We start from the raw sequence: 21,057 nt of genomic DNA on the forward strand, positions 1-21,057 counted from the left end.
CTACAAGGAGATACCACCCCACTGGTCAGAATGGCTAAAATAAAAAACACAAGAAACAACAAGTGTTGGTAAGGATGTGGAGAAAAAGGAAGCTTCTTGCACTGTTATGCATGGAAATGCGACCTGGTGCAGCCACTGTGAAAAAACAGTATGGAGGTTCCTCAAAAAGTTAACTACCCTATGATTTAGGAATTGTGCTACTGGGTATTAACCCCCAAAATACAAAAGCATTAATTCAAAGGGATACATGCACTCCTATGTTTACTGCAGCATTATTTACAACAGCCAATCTATGGAAGCAGCCCCATCGATAGAAGAATGGATAAAGAAGATGTGGTGTGTGTGTGTATATATATAAATGTACACATATTTATATACCATGGAATATTATTCAGTCATAAAAAAGAATGAAATTTTGCCATTTGCAGCAATATGGATAGAGCTAGAGAGTATAATGCTAAGTGAAATAAGCCAAAGACAAATACCAGATGATTTCAATCATCTGTGGAATTTAACAAACAAAACAAATGAGCAAAGGAAAAAAAAAGAGAGAGACAAACCAAGAAATAAACTCTTATCTATAGAGAACAAACTGATGGTTACCCAGAGGGAGGTGGGTGGGGGTGGGGGGATAGGGATGGGAGAAATAGGGGATGGGGATTAAAGAGTACACTTACCAGGATGAAAAAAAAATAAAATGAAATGAAAAAAAAATTCTCTTAATCAAAAACAAAAACAAACCAAGAGGCAGGCCTAACAGTAGCATCTTCTGAGAGCCCCAAAGCTGGGGAATTTCAAAGCAGATTAGGTGTGTTATGGTCAGTGGATTAAAAAAAAAAAGACGAATTCTAGGTAGATCCTTGGCAACAAAATTGTCAAGAATTCTGCCCCTGATTTCGCAGAGTTAACAGAAGTTTGCCAATTATTTAATGTGCGTGTCGCACTGTGGTCATTATAGAGATCTATGAATGAGACAGTACTTGTCCAAGACGTCACTATCTCCTTGGGATTAAGGTCATACAAAAATAATCATAACGCAAATGTAAGTGTCATAGAGAGACACACGGGGAATACTAATTGAGGTCTGAATTTTTTAAGAGACCAGCCGTATCTTTAAAACATATTTGGTGTTTATTAATAACCTAGTGTGGTAATCTCTGGAAGTCAAAGAAGATTAGGATGAAGGAGCCAGGCCTTTCTTATTTTTTTTTTTTTTTTTTTTAAAGCAATTAGAAAACTTGCAAAGACAAGTCTATGACTTGCTTACATTCCAGACTCAGTCTCTCAGTCAGAAACCACAGTTTTCCACTAAAAGTGGCACAAAATGGGTTTCTGGAATGTGAGAATAATGGAAGAGTGGTTAAGGTCCAAAGTTGAGGTGGCCTTTCTTCCCTGAGAATGTAGAAATCACACCAGGACAAACAAAAGAGAGAGTGGAGTGGGTTTGGCAGTGGAATTTAAGGATGACCGGAATTAGAAAGTTAAGGTGATAATTCTGGGCTCAAAACCAAAGTGATACTCAGATCCATCCTCACTGATTGGGAAGAAAGGAGTCCTCCTCCTAGAGTTGAAATGATGAAGTGTCCTCCTCCTCACTAACCCCGTGGGAAACTATCCTGCACACAGTTGGAACTGGAAGTCTGTGTAGACATGTATGCCTTGTATAAACTAGTTTCAGATAAAAAATTCCCTTGGTCACTGAGCATGCTCAGCTTTCAGTCTTCTGCAGAAAAGTGGATTGGGTGGCTCCAGCTTTTAGCTTTGGCAACTTGGGTCGGGAGAGCCCGGTTGTGTCTGGCAGAGGCCACAGGTGGAATCTTGAAGAGAAAGGTGTGAGGACTAGGGGGCAGCTGGTAGGGGAGTCAGAGTGGGACCCAAAAGACAATCCATCAATGTGACTGACTTTGATCTGGTCGGCAGCCCTATGTAAAGGAGCCAGATGGCTTTCTGGAGATGGGGAGAACAGATGTTCTGGTCCTAGTCCTTGGGAATGAATCAGGGGCGAGAATGAATGGTCGTTTATTATCCAGTAGTGAGCCTCCTGAGTCCTCCCCAGCTACTCCTTCTTGGGCTACACTCTCCCTTTGCAAGATACTGGGTGTTGGTGCAGAAACCCAGGAGCTGGTTGGAGGATGCTCACCTGGCAGCCCGCAGCCGACGTGCCCCACCTCCCCCACTCCTCCCTCCTCACAAGCTCAAAATAGTAGCCAGGAGCCAGCCAACATCTGGCCGGACTAGAACAGGCTCAGAAACTCACCTTTGCTACCTCGTTTTTGCGTTTGGACTCCCGATGGGGTGCATCCATGCCAATGAGAACCTTACAGATTCTGACTTCTCTGCTTTTGACGTAATGGGGAGAGGGACTTCCTGTTAGTGTATAAACAATAAACAAACATCCAGAAGCTGTGCGCCCAGGTTACACAGCCTGCAGGCGGTGCCCGCGGACCAGAGGGCACGGTCGAGGCCCCGGCGCGGTGCGGGGCTGAGGGCAGCCCGCTCATTTCTGGGGTTGCTGGCAACCGGGGAACCTCAAAAATCACACCGAATCTCGTAGCTCCGGGCGCCCATGGAGCGCAAGGTACGCTTCGGGGGCGGTCCTGCCTGACCCCGGAAGAGAAAGTTGTTTTGGGGAAGGGGAGCGAGGAGACGAGAGCGAGTTAAGTAAAAATCAAAGTTGTTCTGCTCCCCTCAGGCCGCCTCTCCTCTGCTTCATCTTTACCCCAAGCTCCATTGGAGTCAGGCTTCCTCGGAGGGCCGGACGCTTCCCGAGTCCCAGCCTGAGTAGGGGGATAGGGAGCGCCCCGCCCGCAGGTTCCGACCCTCTCTGGCTCCGGGCCTCCAGGAAAACCCGGAGCGGAGCATCCCCCGGGTCGGGAAACGCCCTCGCGCGCGCCCACTGGCGCGCATGCTCAGTCGCGCGGCGGCCGCGAGTAGGAAGCTCCGCGCGGAATTAGCGGCCGCGGCGGCGCGACTGGAGGGTGGGAGGAGGCGCACCGGCTGGCGGGCGGGGGCGCTGGGACGCGGCTGGGGCTCCCGCCCGAGGTTCCTGCGAGCGCTTGGGACCGCGAACCCCCGCGCGAGGAACTAGCGAGCACCGGAGCCAACGAGTGCAGAGTGGGCAGAGGGCGGAGCGGAGCCGCCGGGCGGAGCGGGCTCAGAGCCCGGGTCTCCGCGGCTCGGCTCGGGACCCGGCGGCGGGGACGGCGATGTTCCACTGCATCCCCCTGTGGCGGTGCAACCGTCATGTGGAGACCATCGACAAGCGCCACTGCTCGCTGGTCTACGTCCCCGAGGAGATCTACCGCTACGCCCGCAGCCTGGAGGAGCTGCTGCTGGACGCCAACCAGCTCCGCGAGCTGCCCGAGGTGAGTGTCCGGCCTCACCTGCGCGCCGTATTCGGGAGAACACGGACGAGCCTGGCCAGCCCTCTCCCCCCCTCTCTCCCGCCGTCTCCTGCCTTCCCCACTCTACCCCCCTTCCACCTCCAGATCCGGTCCGCAGGTCCCACTGAACCACCACTACCTGTAGTCACCTGCTTCTTCCTCCCTTACCGCCCCCCCCCCCCAAACCCGTCGCATTAAAAGTTCCTGATCATTTTGTACAAAGCGAGCGACTTGCAGTTTTCCAAGTAGTCACTAGAGCTTCTGCGACTAGGGAAACGTTCTGGTCTGGTAAGTAGTTGAGATACACGTCTAAGTACTAACAACTGGTGCCTGTGGTGAGGAGCCAGGTGGCTCGGGCTTTTCCCGGGTGAAAGGACAGAGCGTGGCATCCGCTCCCTGGGCAGTTTTCCCTGCGCTGCCTTCCCCTATCACTGGCCAGGGCGCGCTTCCCCGTTGGCTCTGGCAGGTCCGGAGGAGGTGGGCAGCGCTCAGGAGAGTCGCACTATCTCGGCATCTTCCGAGGAATGTGCCCTGGGCCTTATCGCGGGTGGGCAGTGCTTGCAAGTGCTGTAGTTTGGCTGGCGGGTCTTGGCTCCGGGACCGTTGGAGAATTGGGGGTGGGTAGGAGGAGATCGGGCAGGAAGAGAGCTATGCCTTGGGAGCTGTGGGCAGGTGCCCAGGTGCCCGCTGCTGGGTCCCTGCCTGCGTGGACCTGTTGCGTGGAAGGAGCCGCTGTGAACGTCAGCAGAGACTGTGCCTGACGGGCCAGTTTTGCGGCCGCCTCTCCCGGAGCGGGTACGTTCAGGCTCCTGACTTCTGCCCTTGCAGTGATGCGTTACCTCTTCAGAGTTGTTTACGTAAATTAATCAGTGTGCTGAGGCTGAACTTGTTAAGCGACAGATGCTGATTGAGCTTTAATGGAGGGTCTGTGACTGCGAACTTTTAACCTTCGAGCTTGCGCCGGGAACTTAGCTTGAGTAACCCTCGAAGAGGAAGGTATCACAAATCCAAGGGTGTGCAGGAAGTCGGTGTGCAGTAATCCAAAGGTGTGCAGGAAGTAGGGAGACTAGATTGCTGGGAGTTGGAGGGAGGACCTGAGGCCTGGAGTTGGAACTCAGACAATCTTTCTTGTCCTTTAGTTAACCGAAGGCCCAGACACTGTCACAGAAACACTCAACTAGTCAAATGATCTGGCTTGTTAAAATGACCTGCCCGAGTGTTTTAAAAAGCAGAACAGTGTGTTTTTCTTAATATTTCAAGTGTTATTCTTCTTGGATTAACTTTCCTTGGTTCATGTGGAATTGGATGGTTTGCTCTGTGTAATCATGGAGATTATCCTCACTAGGATCTTTGCAAAGCCCCCCAGGCTTTATTTAGCTTAGAAGCAGAAAAGCCATCCAATTCCCTCAGGCATTTATTATTTTGCAGGCATTTCCAAACACATGGCTTTGTCTGGCCTTTAACTTCCTTAAATTTGACTTGAAAGTCATAAATAAGCTCACTTGCTGCCTTACGTTGTGAATAAGTTTTAGGCATTACTAATCGCCAGAAATACAGAATATATTATTTAATACTTTTCAAGTGTGTCAGAATGAAGTTACTAGAGATTGAGTGAAAAGCTATTTAACTAGAAATGTTTCAGTGTTCCTTGTGGTATTTTTGTTTGTTTGTTTGTTTGTTTTAGTAGAACTGGAAGATTTCCTTTGACTGGATTGGCTTTTCACTCCCTTCTGCAAAGTTTGTGGGTTTTCCTGTCATGTTGGGGAATTCAGCTTGGTAAGGGGAAATTATGGGTTTTGGAAGTGTTAGGTATTCTTACTGATCCTAACTGGAAACTTCTCAGAAGCTCAAAATAGTCTGATAGCACTCTGTACATACGGTAAATAAACAAGTTTTTCAGAGACGAAAGGTGGTCTTGCTTATGGGTAATTACTGCTCTTAGAGCTCTGAAATTAGTTTTATGGCTTCTAGGTTGTTTAAAACCTGTTTCTTCATGACTTATTGTGTCTGGGTGCCGGGATGTGTATAAGCCAGACATGAACAACCACCTTGAAAGTACAGATATTTCATTCAAAGGTACAGTCTTTCCTTGGGCTGCTAGTTTCACCTCTAAGGTCTGTGTTACACATGAGCCCTGTTCACTACTCTCCCTGCCCCCTCCTCCAACCTCTATCTCTTTACCTTCCCTATCACCTGGAGGCCTCTTTTGCTGACAGACCCTCAAGGTCCCTGTGGTGGTGGTCATGCTGGCTATCTGTTCTCTGTAATTTGTTTGGAAGCACAGACAAGGGAGGGGGGAAGACTGCACCCCGTACCCCAACAGCAAAGATACAGTATCCGGGCTTCAGGATGATGAAAAGGTTTGTAACCTCTGACTTGCTCCAACTTCCTCATTTTGCAAATTGAAACTCGAACTTGAAGTGACTTTTTCAAGGCTGTCCATCTGGTTAGATGCAGTCACTGGTCGCCCCCTTATTCAGCAGCTCTGGACACCTAGCAGGAATCTGGCCTATTCAGCTTCTCAACATCCATTAAAACCTGTTATTTAGTCCCCTCCTGTTTTACTCACATCATGAAGCCTGGCCTCTATCAAGCAGTTATTGACCCTTCATTATTTATTGTTGGTAGGAATATAGAGATTAAAGAAGGTATGATTCTTAGGAGCTATTCACAGCTTTGTGGGGAGACGGATGACTTTAAAACAGAAGTGGTGAGTGTGGGGTGGAGGGGGCATAGCAGTTAGCTTGATGGTTACTTACCTAACCTAACCTTTTACCGAACCTGCCTCCCCGCCCTCAGCAGATTGTCCACCTTGTGATAGCCTCTCAATGCTGCTGTCTGCAGGGAGGGCTCGGAACATTCATCATTAGCCAGACCCCAGATAGATGATAGTCTCACCATCCCTTCCCATCCCCCTTCTCCTTCCCACTTCCTCCCGGCTCCATCCCTTTGGCATGTGTATTAACAGAGACAATCTGACTCTAACCTTCTTGAGATGCTGGCATGTTTTTGCTCATACTTATGAGTGAGCACTGAGCCTGGCACCCAATAGGTCCTGCTCAGTAAACAGCTTTTATCTATTGAATGAATTTAGCCAATTCTGATACAAATCTTCCTCCTCTGCTTGTTTCTCTTACCTTAAGCATACCACTACTCTGACATCTATTCTTTTCTAATATAGTCAGAATATTCAAGTTGGGAGTAATTTTTTTTCACGACTGTCTAGCTGGTTAGATGCACAGTCTCTGGTTGCTTCAAGTTGGAAACCACTTCAGAAGGTAAAGGTCATTCTGGATAAAGAAGATGTGGTATATATATATACAGTGGAATATTATGCAGCCATAAAAAATGAGATCTTGCCATTTGCAACGATGTGGATGGAACTGGAGGGTATTATGTTGAGTGAAATAAGTCAAACAGAGAAAGACATGTATCATATGATCTCACTGATATGAGGAATTCTTAATTTCAGGAAACAAACTGAGGGTTGCTGGAGTGGGGGGTGGGGTGGGAGGGATGGGGTGACTGGGTGATAGACACTGGGGAGGGTATGTACTCTGGTAAGCGCTGTGAATTGTGCAAGACTGTTGAATCTCAGATCTGTACCTCTGAAACAAATAATGCAATATATGTTAAGAAAAAAAAAAAAAGAAGAAGAAGGTAGCGGGAGGGGAAGAATGAAGCGGGGGAAATCGGAGGGGTAGACGAACCATGAGAGACGATGGACTCTGAAAAACAAACAGGGTTCTGGAGGGGAGGGGGGTGGGAGGATGGGTTAGCCTGGTGGTGGGTATTGAGGAGGGCACATTCTGCATGGAGCACTGGGTGTTATGCACAAACAATGAATCATGGAACACTTCATCTAAAACTAATGATGTAATGTATGGGGATTAACATAAGAATAAAAAAAATAAAAAAGAAAAAAAATACTTAATATAATAAAAAGGCCCCTCATAAAAAAAAAAAAAAAAGAAGAAGTTAAAGGTCATTGATATGGTGGAGCTGTTTTGTCTTCTCCAAGATCCTCTACCCCACTCTGTACCTTCTCTGTTTCTGACACTGTCAGTTTCTCCCGCAAGGTGCATGGATTGTTGAATACCTTCACATATGTGTGTTTTACTGTGATCTCTCTGGCTCCAATACAGAGCCTAGTCTAATGGGCAGCAAATATTTTGAATGAATGCTGTTGAGTCTGGGCAACTTATAAAACTGAGCTTCATCTTGTCACCTACTCTTAATTAGGATTCAGTTGACCTTTTGATGATAGCCAGATGACATTATCTCAAATATCTACCCCCTTCTAGCATTCTTTCTCATATCCTGCTTAAATTTTTCCCAGCCCTTAGAGCACTATTACTGCCTAACTCTAGACTATAAACTTGCTTACTTGTTCTTTGTCTCCCCAACTAGAACATCAGCTCCATGAGGACAGGGATGTTTTTGTTCATGGATGAACCTAGGACAGTATCTGATATATAGTGGGCACTCACATGCTTGTTGCATGAATGAGTCTTCTCAGGTGATGTCACGTGTAGTCTGTCCCTGTTTCTCAGCCATTGTGATCCTCCTTCCTACAGTCTCACATCTGTATACCAATCTATTGAAACTAGTCATGGCATAAAGTCATTCTGATTTCTGTAGTCTTATCTTACCAGTCTTTGTTCTCCATCTCCTCTGTGCTGGGCACCTTTGACTGTCTTCTCTTTTTGAAATAATTTTTATGCATTGTAAACATAATTTCTCACTATGACTTCAACATCTCCAACTGTGATCTGTTAAGAGGATAGCCATTCCCACTTGGAATCCAAGACCCTTTTGTCTTAAATTTACCATGTTTCAATTTATGTCTGTTTCCTGCAGTTCAATTTCTGATGGGTGGGACAGCCATTCTTCCTAGCCCACAAGTCCATGGACCAAGGCTCTTTGGGCTTGTCTTGAAGGAGCAGAGACCAGGGGTGCTGGAATAAGATAGCTCAAATGCTGCTCCATCACCTGGATGCTTTCTTCAAGCCTTGATTTCCTCACTTATTATTTTAGTACCTGCTTTTTAGGGTTATTCTGGGGACTACAGAGATAATGCATGCAGAGCACTTACAGTCAGATAGAAGATGTCTAAGATCTTTGTAGATACTGTGGCAAGACACTTTTTAAAAAATAAAACAATGTTTCTTAACCTGGAATTGGAAGACATTTTCCTGGGAGTTCGTAAATGGTTTTTTTAAACCAGAATGAGAACTTTAATGTTCTTTTCAATAATTAAAAAAAATCATAGACTCCATATATCTAGGTGAAGTCACAAATGAGTAGAGCCATAAGGTTTTAGTAGTGCCATAATCTGTGTTTGAGCACTCCCTTAATTGTCTCTAGCCAAGGGGGAAAGAAAAGATGTGGGCTTATTGCAGAAATCATGTGTTTGGGTCAGATGATCACTGGAAGTTCCATGAACAAAGGTTTCATGGCCATTTGTTAGAGAAGAGTGATGGGGAGCTGAAGGGGTCACGGAGCCCATGGTGGCATAGGCGGGCAGAACTGTGAGGAACCCGCTCCGAGGTAGTGCTGTACCGTTGTGCGCAGCCATGGGATGACTGCAGAATTGCATCGTCGTCCTCTGTCATGTTAGATTAATGTTGAGTTCTTTCTTGTTGATTTTTGTCAGATTTTTACCTTGGTTCACCTGCTAGTTTTGTAAGAGCTAAAGCACAGGGAGGACATACCTAGTTTTATATTTAGACATAGTTAAATAACATTATTATAAAAATAACAAGTCAAAGCTTAAGAAGAACGGAGCCCAGGAGAGGGCTTTCCCCTAAAAGTGATGATCCACACATTTGTCCAGGTAAAGAAGCCGTTCTCATTTCTCAGATATCCTGTTACACAGTTTAGCGCTTAGTTGTTTGTGATTTTCTCTCTCTTTTTTTAAATAAAAGATTTTATTTATTTGACAGCACGCAGGCAGGCGAGCACAAGCAGGGGGAGGGGCAAAGGGAGAGGGAGAAGCAGACTCCCCGCTGAGCAGGAAGCCCGATTTTGGAGGGGGAGAGCTCTATCCCAGGAGTCTGGGATCATAACCTGAGCTGAAGGCAGACACTGAACCACTTAACAGACTGAGCCACCCAGGAGCCCAGTTGTTTGTGATTCTCTTATGTGTTTGTCCAACCCCCCTTCTACTTCTCGCCTGCCCTCAATTCTCCCCCTCCTTTTGTAGGTAAGGAAACTGAGACCTGGAGAAGTTATAATTTGGAGGGTAGAATCTCTCTGATTAAGAAACATTGAGAGAGCGCCGAATCCTAACCACTAGACCACCAGGGATGGTGCTTGATTAAGAAACATTGAGTGAGTAGCTGGTACCTATTAAGTAGAATATTAGCCACCACTTATTGAGATTTCACTGAGCTCCAGACATTGTATTAGGTACTCTACATGAAGTTATTTATCTTAATTGAATAACAACACACTTTAGCCATTATAATTTCAGTTTTGCAAATGCAGGAATTGAGACTTATTTAAGAAAATTATTTAAGAATCTTCTTTAGGGAAGTTGGTCAAGGTCAGTTCCGGAGCTGGCATTTGACTCCAGCTCCATGTGTGCATTTACCACCTGGGAGCCCACCTGGGAGCAAGGAGGCCTGGCAGTGTGTCGATGCTTAGGAGGGAGCCTGTGCAGAAAGCTCTTGGCAGCCTTGAGGAGCCTCACACTCTCTGAGGAGCTGAGGGAAGGCTTTAGAGGTGGTGACATTCACGCTAGACTGGAAGGAAGGAAAAAGCATGTCAGCTGTTGAGAAACTTCCAGGAGGCTAGAAAGTGTGGCACCTGAGTAGTAGGGAGTAACTGGAGAGGAGCCTGGGGCCAGATCACAAAAGGCTCTTGACAGTTTTGCTAAGGAGACGCATTCTGTCCTGTAGGGAGGAGGCCCATGGACGGTGTGTAAGCAGAGATGCAGTACAGTTAGATCTTTGTTTTAGAAAGTAATTCCAGGGCAGAGTACAGAGTCAGGGAGACTAGTCAGGAGCTTATTGTGGTGGTCTAGGCCAGAGAAAATGATAGAGCACCTGTGGGGATGAAGAGGGGAGACGGCTTTGTCCACGATGTTCACACTGGGCATTTCCTGCCTTGGGTCCAGTGCTCTTTCCGCTGGGCCACCTTCTAATAGTGCGGTCGGTGAAGCACTTTAATACTTGTGAAACACTAAGAAGCATTTACCTCCACATTTTCCTCGATGGTGGTGTGTGTCTGCATTCAGCTTGCGAATTGCTTGCTACGACATGGCAAGCATCATATGTAGGCATTGGCTCGGGGGAAAGAAGAACAGCCAGATGTGCTCTGGATGGCAAGAGATTGTTATTTTTGGGTTTCAGATAAATGTCATCAAGTTTATAAAAACTGGCCAGCCTGTGGGTTTTATTTTTCTGAGTAATGTGAAGGTGTACTATGTGTTTACTGTACCATGAATGTTAGTTTCATCATCATCTGCTGATGCTTTGAAAGACTAGGAGAATTTTTAGACTGTAGTTGAGGCACACTGGTAAAATAGCAAAATAAGCTTGTTTCCACGGTTCCTTCTCCCCTCTTCGTGAAAAAGGGGGAACCTCGAGCCTTCCTCCCAGCTTCCCAGTGCATTATCCTCACTGCCAGAATTTGTAATTTCTGTACTGTAATAAGTAGGTACTTGGGATTTCCTTAAAAAGGACTCTATACCACCCACTTGACATTCTAGGGGTAGAGTATAGTTGATATTTACACAAGCGGGTCAGAAATAGTAAGGTAAACATTTTTTAGCAACGATGACAAAAATCTCAACCATGATCTTGCTGTGCCATGGAACAAACAGGCATTGGATTCTTTTAGGTGAGGATATAGTGAGTGCTACAGGCTTTTCTCTTTGTTCGCAGAAGTCTAAGGGAAAGTTTGCCTATTTTAGGACTCTACCCAGAACATAGGGCTAGAAATGTTTGTTCTCTACTTCATCTGATAGTTATGAGGGATGATGAGATCATGGGCCAGATCTTAGTAAATGCATAGGAGAAACTTCTGGATGTCCATTTACTTTCTCTTAGGTATTATTTAGTGGACAGGAATGGTAATTTACTATTGCATGTGGTATTTTGGAAGATCTAATGTGTGTCTAGTGTAAAATACTTTGGACTCCTAGAAGATGAAATGTTTAAAAAAATACATTTTTTGCTCATTATTATTTTGAAGAGTTTCCTTATCTAGGCTGTAACTCTAGAGTCCAGAGAATTTGACTCAGTTGGAAGAAATTTGGTATTTCAGTTTCCAAGAACCACAAGGAATGGATTTGTCATGTGGTGGGTGGAAGGAGGTGTTATACCTAATTACAGCATGTTCCATACTGATTTCCTGGGTAGTGTGGACAGATGGAGAGGGCTCTGTCTACCCTGGCCACTCTAGTCACCTTTCTTTCCACAGTCTACACCCACTTCTTGGGAAATCATCAGGAGGGGCTCTCGGCTGACTTGTGGTGGAAACTAGGAGCTCGAGTCAGAAGAGCTTGTGCAAAGGCCAGAAAGTGGCTTCTGAACCTCTGAGTATGTGCTGTGGGCTCCAGCTGCTTCACTTGATTCGGAAGATGCTGAGACCTCTGAGCTCATGTTATTAGGTGCAACCGGCCTGACTTGGGACCATGATGTGTGTGTTTTTATCTCATTAAAGGAGTAATATGGGTTGGATGCTTAAAATAATTCAAAGAATAAAAGTGACATTTTCCTTGCTTCCTTTGAAGTGATGCCAGCCATTAACAATTTTAGAATGTATTCTTACACCACCATGTATTTATTATTGTTAAAACAAAAACAACTTACTACATAAATTGCTTTGCTGCCTGCTTTTTTACTTAACACTGTCTTGGACATCTTCCATATCAGTACCAATAAATGTATTTTAGCATTGATTCTGGTATTGTAGTATTTCACTGAATTGGATATACCACGATTGATTGGTTTAACCTTTCTCCTATTGCTGGACAGTTAAATTGTTTCTAATTTTTTGCAGTGATGAACCATGATGGATTAAATGTTCTCGTACATATTACTTTGTACTCCTGTGCAAATGTTTCTTTAATAATTTTTGGATGAAAGGGTATACACTACAAATTTTACTAGATGATGCTAGATTACCAAGATTTCTTTTTTTTTAAGATTTTATTTGAGAGAGAGTGTGTGAGAGTGTGTGAGCAGGGAGCCCAATGGGGGACTCGATCCCAGGACTCTGGGATCATGACCTGAGCCGAAGGCAGATGCTTAACTGACTGAGCCACCCAGGCACCCCCCCAAAGATTTGTTTTTAGTAATGGTGGAATGAAGGCTTTACTAGAGATGATAGAAACCTACCCACTTTACACAGCTAAGGAAATGAAAATCTGGAGAGGTCAAGTGATATGTCAAAGCAAAATGAAAATATAGACTGTACATCTCCAACTCTAGACTCTAAGTCTTGTGGATTTTCTAGGGGCGTAGAGACTGGTTCTGTCATCTCTGCTCCCTTTTTTTTGACTGTGACTCTTTTCCTATAGGCTGGAAAAGCTCTCAAGTGGGCTTTAGTTAGTTAATCAGATATTTTTTCCAGGGCTTTGGAAGACTTAGGTCTTGCCTTCAAGTAGTCAACACTCCTTAGTTGGGGAGAAAAGTTTAGGATCATGGAATTCCTAATGTGGCTCAGAGACACATGGGTCAGTAAACCAAGAGTTGCTATGGACCCTTGCAGGAGGCTCATTGGGGCATCAGAAAAGCAGGACTCTGGTTTTCACTGAAGGTAGGTTCAGATGGGCTGGGAAAGCTGGGCAGGTATTGCAGACAGGGGGCTTATTTATTTATTTATTTATTTATTTTTATTATGTTAATCACCGTACATTACATCATTAGTTTTTGATGTAGTGTTCCATGATTCATTGTTTGCGTATAACACCCAGTGCTCCATTCAGTACGTGCCCTCTTTAATACCCATCACCGGGCTAACCCATCCCCCCATCCCCCTCCCCTCTAGAACCCTCAGTTTGTTTCTCAGAGTCCATAGTCTGTCATGGTTCGTCTCCCCGTCCGATTCCCCCCCCTTCATTTTTCCCTTCCTGCTATCTTCTTTTTTTTTTAAACATATAATGTATTACTTGTTTCAGAGGCACGGGTCTGTGATTCAACAGTCTTACACAATTCACAGCGCTCACCATAGCACATACCCTCCCCAATGTCTATCACCCAGCCACCCCATCCCTCCCACCCCCCACCACTCCAGCAACCCTCAATTTGTTTCCTGAGATTAAGAATTCCTCATATCAGTGAGATCATATGATACATGTCTTTCTTTGATTGACTGACTTCAGTCAGCATAATACCCTCCAGTTCCATCCACGTCATTGCAAATGGCAAGATCTCATTCCTTTTGGTGGCTGCATAATATTCCATTTTATATATATACCACATCTTCTTTATCCATTCATCTGTCGATGGACATCTTGGCTCTTTACACACTTTGGCTATTGTGGACATTGCTGCTATAAACATCGGGGTGCGTGTACCTCTTCAGATCACTACATTTGTATCTTTGGGGTAAATACCCAGTAGTGCAATTGCTGGGTTGTAGGGCAGCTCTATTTTCAACTTTTTGAGGAACCTCCATACTGTTTTCCAGAGTGGCTGCACCAGCTTGCATTCCCACCAACAGTGTAGGAGGGTTCCCCTTTCTCCGCATCCCCGCCAACATCTGTCGTTTCCTGACTTGTTAATTTTAGCCATTCTGACTGGTGTGAGGTGGTATCTCATTGAGGTTTTGATTTGGATTTCCCTGATGCCAGGCGATGCTGAGCACTTTTTGATGTGTCTGTTGGCCGTTTGGATGTCTTCTTTGGAAAAATCAGACAGGGGGCTTTTGTGAGGCGACACAACGTTGAACTGTGGAGCAGAGACCCTCCCTCTGGGTTGCCTTGGTTCTGTTTCTGGAGCAGAGGCCAAGAGGATACGAAGCATGTTGGGGGACAGGAAGCATGGCTGCTAAATTGGTGTGCTGAGTCTCCCAGAGGCGCAAACTCCTTCAGCCTTTTCTCCTTCAAATCCTTTCTCAGTACTTGGCTGAGCGAGTGATCTTTCTAAAACAAAAATGTGATGAATGACTTCCTGCTGCAGTGGCTTCTCACACCTGTGGGATACAACCTGGCAATGTTTTTGTTCTCTTATCTCCCATCTCTTTCCAACTTGAACTTTCTGGCTTGTGTTTCAGCAAGAATTAGCTGCCCTTGGTTACCAACATATCATTTCATGCTTCTGAGTCTTCATTTTTTTATTACTCTGTGTACCGTGAGTTACTCTTTCTCTACTTCTTTGCCTGGCTCATTGCTCTTCATCCCATGGGATACAGTTAGGGAGATAACATTCCTCCAGGAAGCCTTCCTTACCTCCTCTCTGGTCTCTGGGGACACCTGTGTCATTATTCTTACCTCTTTGTTCTTTCCTCTGCCTCCCATCAACTTGAGTTTCTTAAAGCTACACAATTTTTCTTCTTTGCATTCCTGCTGCCTAATTGGGTGGTTGGCACAGAGCAGACATTTAATACATATTTGATCAGCATTCTTGGGGAAGTTTTCAGCCCTTTTGGGGAGTGGATTTAGAAACGGGTTCGGACTAGACCTCTCTAGGTGAGAGCTTGACGATTATTCCAAGAAGAGCTGGGCTTTCTTCAGTCTTTGCATGGATGGTAGTGTCATGATGGAGTGAGATCAGCACTGGCCTGGTAATCAGCCCTGATTTTTGTCCTTGCTCTGAACGACACTAGCATTGTGACCTTGGGCAAATCACATAATCCTATGAACCTCGGTTTCCTTATCTGCGTGATGAAGGGATGGTGTCAGTGATGTTCAGGGTCCCTTTGAGTTCTGATCTCCTTGAATGCTAATTTTATGAAATTTTATGACTTGATGCCACAGTGCTAACCTTAGGAGAGTGATCCCACAGTTGTGCACATACTCTGTGAGGTTGCTTAGTGGGGTTTAGTGAACCACAAGTCTAGGCTTAATAATTATAATCAAGGATTTGATGATAAGGAGAAGCTGTTCCAAATACACGCCTGTGGTCAGCTGTTTATTCCCTGAACCAATTAAGGGAAAAAGATCAGCAGATTTTCTCTGGTTAAAACACAGCCCCCCCATAGCCATACCCCCTCCCAACATCACCCCTCCCCTGACATACCCACAGCCTCCCCATACTCACCCCCCCCCACAGACCCACACCCTCCCACAGACCCACACCCTCCCCACATACCTACACCCCACCCCTGTAGACCCAACCCCCCAACCTCCCCCACATGCTCTCATGCCCCCACCCTCAACAACCTTTGAACACTGACAATGTTTCTCCATGTCAGTTGCATTTCCCCAGCTTTTAGAAGTGAAGTAAAATGGGCAACAAGGCTGGGACTTTTTGTGTCTTTTATCAAATGAACTGAAGCAGTTCAGAGGTGGTTGTTTGAAACTTTGCATTGATTTAAGTACCTGAGTGACTGTATTTAGGCAAACTTAGTTTGGGGACTGATGATTGAGAATATGAGTTCTTTGGGGGTGCCTGGGTGGCTCAGTCGATTAAGTGTCTGATTCTTGGTTTCTGCTCAGGTGTTGATCTCAGGGTTTTGAGTTCAAGCCCCGCATTGGGCTCCACACCCAAGTGTAGTTTAGCTCCAAACCTGCTTCTAAATCCTCTCCCCACTTAAAAAAAAAAAAAGAAGAAGAAGAAGAATATGGGTTCTTTGGATGGATTAATATCAGACTGAGGTGGCTTTCAGGGAGTGTGCTAGGATAAAAGGCGGCAGCTTTCTACCAGATATTGGTATCTGGCTTCCCAGGCAGCTCCATTCAGGAATGGGCACCGGGGTGGATCTCTGCTGGATCCTGACACACCCTCCCTCTTTCCCCTATTCACTGCACAGATTTACTGGGTGTCGGCAGTGCTTTAGGCATTGTTCTATCTAGTAAGATAGGTAGGTATCTTGCCTTATTCTTACAAGCTTCCATTCCAGGTAAGGGAGACAGCCAGTAAGTGGAAAAGTAAGTAAGAATCTCAGATAATGATAAAAACTGTAAAGAAAACAAAACAGGGAACTGGGGGTAGGGAGCAATAGGAGGGAGGAGGCCTCTCTAAGGAGGTGACCTTTGCATTGCTGTGAATACGCCAGAGGTCCTTGCAAAGACTCAGGTATTAGCTTGGCGATTTTGTGGGCAGCAAGAGGGCCAGTGAGGCAGGAAGACAGTATGACAGGGAAGGGAGTAGAAAATGAAGGTGAACATGTTGTTGGGGTTCTTATATGGAGGGGCTCTGAGACCCTGCTGAGGAGTTTGGATTATTATCATCATTATTATTTTTTTGTCAGTTGAAGTATGGCAGATCATAAACCCATAGGATAGCTGACTTATGCTTTAGAAAGTTCCTTCTGCCTGCTGGTTAGAGACTGCAGGGAGGAAGAGTTCAGAGAAGTGGGGAGACTGGGACAGGAGGCTTTTTATTGAAAGGTTCTAGAGAAGAGCTGATGGTGACTTGGACCAGGGTGGTAGCAGTGAGGAATGAGCTATGTCTTGGGGGGCCAAGTCAAGAAGACTTGCTGATGTGTTGGATGCAGGGTTTTGGTTTTGTCAACTGGGGAATGGCAGAGCCATTTACTCTGTTAGGGAGGCCTGGGAAAGGGAATGTAGCAGCATAGGAGGTAGGAACTGGTAAGTATTTGAATTGGGACACGTCAGGAGTTTTTATGAGACCTAGAACTTAGGAGAGGAAGTCCGGGTAATGATAATTATAATAAAGACAGCACACCTTTTTTTTGAGCAGTGTGCCTTGAATTGTTCTAAATAACTTCCCGTGATTAACTCATTTAATCCTCATAAACATTACTTCATTTTACATAAATAGCTTTGTTTTGTTGTTGAGGACACTGGGACACAGATGAATTAGCTTGCTAAGATCACACAGCTAGTAATACTGCAGCAGAGCCAGAGGTCAAGCTAATGCAGTCTGGTTTGAGAGCCATTATTCCTAACCACTGTGTCTTCCTTCCTTAAGTTAAATATGGGGCCACCATGTCATCTGCACAAAGAGCCACCCCATGGGCCAGGAGTTGTGTCTGTTCTGTGAAAGGGAGTAGAGAGACACCCATGACGCCTGAGTTATTTTTGCCTCGTTAAGAAAAAGCACTGAGCTGAAATATCATTTTAAGAATCAGGTCACCAAATATTAATGTGCTCACTCAAGCATAATCTTTAAAAGAAGATTAGTGGCCCCCATTCTTTGGTGCTGGATTTCTTTCCTTCAGCAAGTAACTTACAGCTGTATCCTTACAAACTCTTGAAGGAAAAGCACATCCATCTGGAAAACCGATGGGTCTCACTGAACATAATGAGCACCGGTTTTATTATAGCGGTGCCCACATTATAATTCTGCTCATAATTATTCAACTGTTATGCTATTGGTCTCTGTTTTCAAAGCATGATCTCAAGTGATTCGCTTATGAGGCAGTTCTTGGTCTTGACCTTTTTTTTAAAGATTTTATTTATTTATTTGACAGAGAGAGACACAGCAAGAGAGGGAACCCAAGCAGGGGGAGTGGGAGAGGGAGAAGCAGGCTTCCCGCTGAGCAGGGAGCCCGATGTGGGGCTCGATCCCAGGACCCTGGGATCATGACTTGAGCAGAAGGCAGATGCTTAACGACTGAGCCACCCAGGCGCCCCTTGGTCTTGACTTTAAAGGTTAATATTATCAAGAGGTTCTAATGTACCTTTTGGAACTGCACATATTCCAATACTGTTGAAAATGGATGCCATTGAGATTAAGTTAACAGAAAATATGTGCTTTACAATAGACTTACCTTAGCACATAGCATGTCACAGTTATTTATACACCTTGATTCTTGGTAACTTCATTCTAGAATGGCAAGAAGAGGTGGGGGGATGGTGTTATGTATGCCCTGCATCTCTGCTGGCTAGTGATTCACTGAGTTCTGTGGAGGCCAGGAGGAGAAAGAAGCTAATCTCACCCCAACTCTTCAACCTAACCCATCCCTGCCTCTCCTTCGTAACTAACCACTGAAAAAGAAAATTCATATAATCTATGTTATATATATAGATTATAGATCAAATTATATATCTAATTTATAATCTCTATATAAAATCTATAATCTCTATATAAATATAATCTATAATATATATAAAATCTATAATCTATCTATATATAAAATATATATTTTTTGTAAGGTAAATGTAGTAGAGTGTTATTGCTGATGAGGTGTAGTTTCTAAAGCCTTTTTAAAATATATGTATTCTCAATGTTTTATTTCAAGATTCAGGTTTAGATCCCAAGTAAATCTGGCTCAAGAGGAGTGTCAGGGATCTTCTGTGGTTTCAGTTCCCTGGTGGTTTCTCCTGAGGGTCAGCCCTGGAGAAACAGAGGAGTGTATCTGGAATACTCTTGACTGCAAATAACAAGCTTTGCAGCCTAAAAGGCCCTAAATAGGCCCGTCGCCACCTCACCTACAAGGAGGCCCGGAGGAAGGTGATGGTGGGGTTGGTTTAGCAGGTTGGCGGTGCAGGGGTCTGGTGTGGCTTTGGTGGGACTAGCTGGGCCTCTGTCCTGCCGCAGCCCCTCACAGGTTGGCAGCTCCAGGAGACGCCTCCACAGAGTCACGGGCCCTACCCTCGTCTGTTGTCATTGTTGTTTATTTTTCCTCGCTAAGTGGGACACAGGTAGGCAAGGAGTAGCATCTGAGGTCTGGGGCTGGGTGTGAGGTGCAGTGCCTACTGCAGGAGGAAGGCAGGGGAGACAGACGGCGGGAGACTGGGTGACTGTTGCAGATACCCTGTTTCCCGCCAGCGAGTAGTGGATCGTTATGTCTCTCCGGTTTAACCCCATTCTGCCAAAAACACAGGGACCATCTGCTCAGGAAAAGTCTCATGTAGGAGGGATTTCTGTTTCAAAGTATTCTTAAAAAAGAAGAAAAAAGAGAGCTTGTACATGTAGACATTTTCCCTAGATTTTATTCTCACTATGTGTGAAATTCCATGAGAGAAAACCAGAAGTAAATAGGATATTATAAAGATTAAATTACTGGATAGGCTTGTTTTCTAAATTGTTAAATGCTAATGTATGTCCTAAGTACTTCCTGGTACTTTCTCATGTACTTTTTAAGTGTTAAATTTCTGTGACTGCGTGGTCTCAGGTTTTCCCGATCTCCGTGCCTTTGTCAGTGCTCTGCTCAGAACACTCTTCAGTGTACATGCTGCCACCTCCATGAAGTCTGCCCAGCTCTAGTCACATCTGCCTCTCTGTGCTCCCCTGACCTGTTCACAGTTCACTTCTCTCAGGCTCTTTGTCAGGATTGGGCTTCGTCGTGCATCTGTATATTCCCCTCAGCTTGTCATCCGGGACAGATTTTATGCGTCTCCGTCCCAGACATTTGGGAATACGGTGCCTTAGTCAAAAGAAATGCTGCAAAAATGTCTGTTGCATTGAAAAAAAAATTTTTTTTGTTGTTTTGTTTTGTTTTTTACAGTGTCGTTTAGGTCCATACATCCTCAGACATTCCTTAGGTGTCTAACCGCTCCCTTCTAGTGCCTCGGTGTAGTGCGTTCTTCAGTGCAGTGAGCCGCTCCCTTCATCGCCAGTGGCGCGGCCTCGTCTGGTTTGGTCCGAACGCGGCGTCCCCTGAGGACCCCGGGGCGGCCGCAGACTGCAGCGCGGGCCAGCGAGCGTGTCCCGTCCGCTGGCTGTCCACCTGCGAGTGAGGTGGGGGGGGGGGCTGAGTCAGCACGTCCTGTTGGCAGAGGGTCAACAGGAGCACAGAGAGATAACACATCATTAGTCATGTTGACAGAAGGACAGGTCCTCTCCCCCTTGCCTCTGAGTGGAGGTGTTAATGAGGAGCAGAACGGCCAAGAGGCAGGAAGTGTTTCTGGAGCCCCGGGCTGCGCTGCCCACACCCTGCATGTGCTGGGTAACCTGCCCTCGCCTTGGAAGTGTGCACCGAAACCTCAGTTGCACTTTTGAAAGTGCAAATAGCAGCTCTTTGCTGACTGCCCACGGTATTCCAGCTGCACTCCTAAGCACTTACACAGAATTTGTTCCACCTTTGGGTCAGCCTTATATGGTTTTTTTTTTTTAAAGTCCTGTTTTACAGGTGAGGAAACTGAGGCCACACCTGTGCCGACGGTCACTCCTGTGGGAAACAACCTGGCTGTGGTTAAGCCCAGGTCTTCCAGACTCCAAAGGCTGATTTTTTCGTGTGAGATGCAAATTTGGCAGATCTGGTCAGGTAGTGGCCTTGAGATCTTCATGCAGCCAACGTGCATTGAAAGCCCACTGTGCTGTTAGGCTCCGGGGATGCAAACATGAAGGCCAGTCCCTGCCTTTGGTGTTGGGGTTTAGTGATGGCATCAGGCACCCAAGCAGATTATGATGAAGGCCCGGTTGTGGAGCTGGTGGCTAAATTTTCCTGGTGGTGGAGGGCAGGGGATACAACACAGCCAAGTGTTGTGGGAGGTGTGGGGTGAAGGGCGTCAGGGGGCAGGCAGCAGCCGCATCGCGTGGGTGGCTCTGAATCCCAGGTGAGGGAGCTTTTCCTTTATTTTTGAAGCCCAGGAGTGTCTTGTCAGACTTGACTTTGGAGAGCTCAGCCTGGTAGCAGACGGTGGATGACT

At 45.7% G+C, this 21,057-nt stretch overlaps 1 protein-coding gene across 1 annotated transcript in view; it reads left to right on the forward strand.

The window, feature by feature from the left end:
- Positions 1-2,980: 2,980 nt before the first annotated feature.
- LRRC1 (leucine rich repeat containing 1) overlaps positions 2,981-21,057 on the forward strand; it is a 129,097-nt gene continuing 111,020 nt past the window's right edge. The window contains exon 1 of the mRNA XM_034991618.1: positions 2,981-3,365. Coding sequence (XP_034847509.1) covers positions 3,207-3,365 — 159 coding nt within the window. The 5' untranslated portion in view covers positions 2,981-3,206. The remainder of the gene's footprint in view (positions 3,366-21,057) is intronic.

The sequence above is a fragment of the Mirounga leonina genome, unplaced genomic scaffold, assembly GCF_011800145.1.
Source record: "Mirounga leonina isolate KUSES-001 unplaced genomic scaffold, KU_Mleo_1.0 Mir_53, whole genome shotgun sequence".
Classification (NCBI taxonomy): domain Eukaryota; kingdom Metazoa; phylum Chordata; class Mammalia; order Carnivora; family Phocidae; genus Mirounga; species Mirounga leonina.